The 6558-nt window shown below is 33.6% G+C and overlaps 1 protein-coding gene across 1 annotated transcript; it reads left to right on the top strand.

Annotated features, from left to right (window-relative positions):
- Positions 1-679: 679 nt before the first annotated feature.
- Positions 680-6090, top strand: LOC141671067 (derlin-2.2). Its single transcript, XM_074477159.1, has 6 exons — positions 680-995; positions 1315-1414; positions 1764-1978; positions 2070-2153; positions 5061-5114; positions 5725-6090. The coding sequence occupies exons 1-6, from the start codon at positions 897-899 to the stop codon at positions 5899-5901; spliced, it is 729 nt and encodes a 242-aa protein (XP_074333260.1). The 5' UTR covers positions 680-896; the 3' UTR covers positions 5902-6090.
- The last annotated feature ends 468 nt before the right edge of the window (positions 6091-6558 follow it).

The following is a 6558-nucleotide window of genomic DNA, read 5'->3' on the forward strand; positions in this document are numbered from 1 at the left end:
AGGTCTGTCCCGACTATTTTTCGATATTTTAATGAATGTATTCTATTTTGCTTATCAAACAAAATAAATATCAAATCAACTATTAGCCACCAAGTGATTTGCATACGGTTGTTGTGAGTTCTGATTCTTATGGTGTGTTCCCAAATCTAGCCTTGAAAAGAAAAAGAGAAAATAGTTTTTTTTATTCTGTTTTTTTTTATTGTTTTAAAAGTGAAAAGAAGATTTTGATAAAAAAAAAAAAAAAATCTTTCAAAATTTACGGTTTTCTTTTTCCTTCTTTCATGAAAATTATTTGGAAACAAGATAAAGAAATTAATTCTTTACAATTTTTCTCTTTTCTCTCAGAAAAAATTTCTGGTACACATTGTGAGTGACAATAAATTTTTTTAATATTTATTGCTACTTATATTTAGTGTTAATAACTTAAAATAATTTTACTTTTTGTGGGTGTTTTATTTAATTTTTTTTTTAAAATTTAGAAGAAAATCTAGAAAAGACCCAGGTCCTGGAGACACACACACGTCAATTAATACGGTTAACAACCATTTAATTGGCTAAAACTCGTCATGGATCACTCTAATTGGTCCGTATACTCTACGCTCCATCCTTCCACGACCCACGTTGCCTTTTGACTCTAACACTTCACCTCAACAACGCATTTATAAAATCATTTAAAAATTAAAAATATATATAAATCTAATTTTCATCGTCTATCTGCATCATCTCAATCCGAACATATACACACACTTTAATATCTGCAACAATACACACATATAAGTTGTTGTGTTGAATTGAGCTTGTTGATGCTGTGTGTTTAATTATTGATTAGTTAGATATACATATAATTAGGGTTCATTTGATTTGGGGGTGAAATCAAGAAGAATTGAAAGGGGGAGATGGCACAAGCTGTAGAAGAATGGTATAAACAGATGCCAATAATCACGCGTTCGTATCTCACTGCTGCTATTGTTACTACTATTGGTTGTTCTCTTGAAGTATGCCCATCTCTCTCTCTCTCTCTCTCTCTCTCTCTCTCTCTCTCTCTCTCTCTCTCTCTCTCTCTCTCTCCCTCCTCGCTGATCATTAAATTTTCTGATTTAAATTATTGGGATATTATTGAACTGGGATTTTACAATTGGGCTTATTGTTAATTAATCGAAAGTTTGCTAATTTATTTATATTTTGAAAGTTGATTTTTAGCTGGTGTGATTATTAATTTTGGTTATGAGTTATTCTGGTCATGGTTGTACGAGTTGAAGTGTTGTTTGATGAGCTTAAATTAGTATTTATGTATTTGTTTTGGTGGTTTTGCAGATAATTTCGCCTTATAATTTGTACTTGAATCCTAGGCTTGTGGTTAAACACTATCAAATCTGGCGATTGGTTACCAATTTCTTGTACTTCCGAAAGATGGGTATTGTTACTTCTCCGTGATCTTTTTATGCAATTTTTGTGATTAGTGATTGGGAGAATTTGGTGTTTTTGGTTAGCTGATTGTTTCGGTTTTGAGTTGTAAGAAATGGGTTTGGGAATAGGATTATTCCACAAAGGAATTCTAGATTTCTCGCGAATTTTTATAAGATTAAATTAGTTAAGCAGACATTACAATTTTTTATAACAGTGTATGTACTATGTAGACATTAGTGAATATGTAGAGTATAGCTATATGGATGCCTATTTTAGGTGTTAATATGTACCATAAGTTTTAAGTCTTGTTATTGCTCACTGATTCTTTCTGACCTGTTTGAGTTTAATATTGTCAGACTTGGACTTCTTGTTTCACATGTTCTTTCTTGCTCGATACTGCAAGCTTCTCGAGGAGAACTCTTTTAGAGGAAGGACAGCAGATTTCTTCTACATGCTCTTATTTGGTGCCACTGTCTTGACTGGGATTGTACTTATTGGGGGAATGATACCTTACGTGTCAGAATCTTTTGCAAAGATTATATTTCTTAGCAATTCACTAACATTCATGATGGTTAGTTTTTCTATACTCATTACATGTGATATACACCTTCGTTGTATCGGTATGTATGCAGAAATAATTTTGAGATTAATATCTTGAGCAGGTGTATGTCTGGAGCAAGCAAAATCCATTTATCCACATGAGTTTCTTGGGTCTCTTTACTTTCACTGCAGCTTACCTCCCTTGGGTTAGTGATCCTCTGTACTGTCGTCTATGATCTTGTCTACTAGTACTTAATGTTCTTAAAATTTAAACTCTTCTTTCATGTTTCTAGAAGATGATAAATGCTGAACTCCTACCATATTCTATTTCCTAATCACTGGGCTTATATTACGCAACTTTGCTACTAGTCTTTAGAAGGTGAATAATAGCATGATACCCTTTGTTTTTGGGTTCTCGTGCATCGGTGTCATGTATGTAAATGAACACAACTCGTGGGTGGTGTTGTAACTGTACAACTAATTACAGTAATTTTCGTGGAAGTAGACTAAATGCTGGATTGCTTATCAAACTCTAAAATGAAAAATAATGTAATGTAACATATGGAGTATGTCCTTGTGACATTTCAAGCAAGCTACGTATTACAACAGACAATCTGTAAATAACCCAATTGAATGGTTTAGGTTCATAAATCAGCTTAGTCCATTATTTTTTTTGTGCTAAAATAGGTTAGTGCATTGTTTTTGTGTTCTCGTACCAAGAAAGTAATGCACTTCTAAATGGTTTATATAGTTTAAGTAATGCACGTATTTATTTCACTGTTTCAGTTATAGGAATGGCTTTAAATTTGTACGGATTACTAATCAAGAGGAAACAAATATCTTGACCTCTACCATGTGAATGCCCTTGTTGAAGCGATTCATTTACCTTTGACTGCAAGTAAAACTTAGTAAATCCAGGGTTTTGTAAAATGTTGGTTAGGAAGAAAAACTAAAGCCTGGTTAGCATCAACCCCATTTAGGGTTCCTGAAAGTAGCCAACTTTTGATTTGAGTAAATACTAAGTTTTGTTCTGTTTGGGTGATTGAGAGGAAAACCCACGTAAATCTGAAACTAACACAAATATGCAATAGCAGTAAGTAGCCTTGAGCCACTATTTCATTTTGAGTTTTGACTACTCAATTTGTGTGTGAGAAACATACATTAATAATTCTATATTTTTGTATGTTCAACCTAAAGTAAACTATCCATACTTCTACTTGTGGTTGAATAGAATAACTTTAAGTAATAAGCAGTGTTGTAAAAATCGGGAATCGGAGAAGATCGGGGATTAATTGAAAATCGGGGATTAATCGGAAGGATTAATCGGAGTAAAAATCGGATGTATTATAATATTAAATTATATTTAATATATTATTATCATTATATTAGTTATTTATTAACAAATATATATTTATTATATCATAATTTCTATACTTGTTCATATTTAAATTAATATAGTATTTTAATTTTAATAAATAATTATATATACTCCAAGAAAGAAAAATTCGTAAGAATTAATCGGATTTCAAAGATCGAATTGGTAGGATACTTTGTAGGGGATTAATCGGTTGAATCGGGGATTTATCGGGGATTTTTAGAACAATGGTAATAAGTAATTTTGTTTAAGATAAGCCAACTTAAATAAAAAAAGCTTCACCGACAGCAGGCCGGGTTCAATAGGGAGGAATTTCCGATGGTTTTCAAGTGTGTCAACGTATTGCAGACTTTCAAGCAAGAGTTGCGGTGCCCGAGGACCTTCACAACAATACAGCGTTGTGGCGTCTGTTGTTCATATGACACTGAAAACAATCATAATGTATGTAAATTTATAAATTTATTGCTCTACATGCTAACTCACTAACAATAACACTACTATTAATTAAAATGCCATTACTTATAAATTATAATACCATTTGCCAAGTCAGGCAGGGCGGTAACAAAATAAGTAATACACAAAAGTTAAAACATAAAATTATCAAGTTTAATTAGGCAGGGGTGCGAAGCAATGGCAGTAGCAGTGTAGTAGGCAGTAGCAGGCCATAAGTTTCAATTTGGATTTGGAAGCCAGTAGCACGTTTAGAGGAAATCATCAAGCACCAATCCTCTCTGACGCCACTTTTACCTCCCTTATGGCTACAACTTTCCTGTGCAACAGATTGTTCACCATAATCATCAAGTTCATCATAAACTGGATCATCTTCTTCCTCTACATCCACATCCATCTTTTGTGCGGGTAGACTTTTAGGGTTTTTTACCCTTCTATATGTAAGTGGTTACTGGATCGGGTAATGCCCAACAGGCCAGACTTTTAAATAAAATAACAATAACATTTTTGTGACGTCTGTGGCGTCCTGTGAGTCCTAAGTCGTCCTGAGGCGCCCGATTGGTGCATGTTTGCAAGGCAATAGTGACGTTTTAAGCCTTTTTCACGCCATAACACCAAATGGGCGACTTAAACAACCTTGCCTTCAAGTTTAAATGTTTGTTGCTTAATGTAGATAACTACTGGGCATTGGGCTGTTTCCAACATATGTACTGATTATTTTTAGTGCAACATATATTCAGAAAGCATACGCATGTACTGATGTAGATCTACAACGCTGTTTTTTGAGAATTTGTTGAACAGCTTTTTTCCCTAGTTGGAATTTTTCAAATACATACGCAGGTGCTTCACACTAGTAATTACTGTGATCTGTAGGGTCTGCTTAGAATTTAGCTTTCTATTGTTGTTTAGTAAGAGTTTCTTAAACTTCATGTTTCCTTGTTGGAAATACTCACCAAAATGCTCTATAGTTATAATGGTGCACAAGGAAGCTAGGAGATATGTGATCATAAAGTGTAATGTGCCTTTTTTCAGTGCCAAATAAAGCTACTGTGCTAGTACAGCATGAAATCCTTTGCCTTCCAGCCTTCTTCCAGTTATTTAGGTTTCTTTTTCAGGAACAATCTTTTATTTTTTTTGCTAGAATATACGCTTGAAGTCCATTACCAAAATCCTGTTTATTCTAATCTTAATTGCAACCGATACAGTGTTTAAGTATAACACTATGTAAAAATCCGGCTCCTCAATAATTAAGTATACCATGTTTAATCTTGTTGCTGTTTTTCTTTAGGTTCTTCTGGGATTCTCTGTCCTGGTTGGTGCCAGTGCCTGGGTTGATTTACTGGTATGTTCTTATCTGACATTATTTACTTTTAGGGAGCATGAGTTTCACTGTTTTATAATCTTTTACCTGCGGGGGGTATCCTTGGAAATTTGAGCACAGTAAATTCCTATTTATTGATAAATTTAAACGGAATGCAATGGGAAATTTGAAATTTGTCATGCGTAAGCTTTTTGTTATATAATATTCAGGTAAAAAGCCAGTTCATTACACACATTTAAGTAAGGGAAGGATTGAAGGGACCTTATGGATGTGGTTTGTATCCTTTGCAACCCCGAAAAACCATGCTTCATATGCATCTGTGTGACCATGACTTAAATTTTAGTCATAACAGTGACTATTCTAGATGTGTAAATAGGAATCTTTCGTCTCTCACAGTCTCACTTCAATAATTTCTATAGTTGATACTTGATATTCCAGAAAATTTCCTACCTATTGCTTAGCATTTAGTTTCACGAATTCCTGTAGATAATGCAGACTAGTAGTACTAGTAGTACGCCTTTCGTTTTATGCAGATGGTTTACTTGTATTGTATATAAAACAGTCATGAAACACTCCCATGTTTTGTTCCTTTGCAATAATACACTAAACTATATAAATATTTGTGATTCAGGGAATGATAGCTGGCCATGCTTATTACTTTCTTGAAGATGTGTATCCGAAGATGACTGGTCGTCGCCCCCTCAGAACTCCCTTTTTCATCAGATCACTTTTTGCAGATGATCCAGTAGTGGTTGCGAGACCGGCTGACGTGAGGTTTGCTGCCCCCCAAGTAAACGAAGCTCGTTAAAAAAATAGAGAGATTGTTTAAACTCTACAGAATTTGCTGACAGAAACATGGTCATATGCAAATAGTTCCAAATGCTTCTGGTTCATAGCTTCACCCAGTGGCCAATGATATTAAATTCTTTTTGTAATTTAAATGTGGAGGGGAAATTTTATGATTGGTATATATAAAATTTGCTGCTGCTTAGTCTAAGGTTCTGATCTGAAAAAATTGACCTAACTTAATATTCTCATATTTACTATGCTATATCCCTGGCGTAAGCAAAGAGAAGATGAATAAGCAAAAGGTAATGGGAAGCATGAATAAAGATCACGACTATTACTTAACAAAAAAAAGATCACGACTATTTATGATTGGTAATGGGAAGACGAATGGTCACCTCAATCTATTTTTTGAGTTAAAAATGGTTTAATATAATATACAATTACTTTATCATAATTTTTTGATATATTTCGGGAGTAGGACATTAAAAAATTCATAATAATATTTTTTTATATATATTATTTAAAACACGTTTATAAGGCCAGTGAAGTGACTGGCCAGTGAAGTGACTTATTATACTAGTAATTTTAAAAAGAGAACCGTCTATAATCCTCAAAATTTGGTGACTTATTAAACCACTTGATTAGGTTGGTGACTAAATCAAACACTCTCTCGCCT

Source organism: Apium graveolens, chromosome 7 (genome assembly GCF_009905375.1).
Source record: "Apium graveolens cultivar Ventura chromosome 7, ASM990537v1, whole genome shotgun sequence".
Classification (NCBI taxonomy): domain Eukaryota; kingdom Viridiplantae; phylum Streptophyta; class Magnoliopsida; order Apiales; family Apiaceae; genus Apium; species Apium graveolens.

Bases quoted from the DNA above. Each gene is read 5' to 3' on its own strand.
- LOC141671067 (XM_074477159.1), top strand. From the start codon at position 897: ATGGCACAAGCTGTAGAAGAATGGTATAAACAGATGCCAATAATCACG. The intron at 996-1,314 runs GTATGCCCATCT...GTGGTTTTGCAG, and splicing joins CTATTGGTTGTTCTCTTGAA to ATAATTTCGCCTTATAATTT. The intron at 1,415-1,763 runs GTATTGTTACTT...TAATATTGTCAG, and splicing joins CTTGTACTTCCGAAAGATGG to ACTTGGACTTCTTGTTTCAC.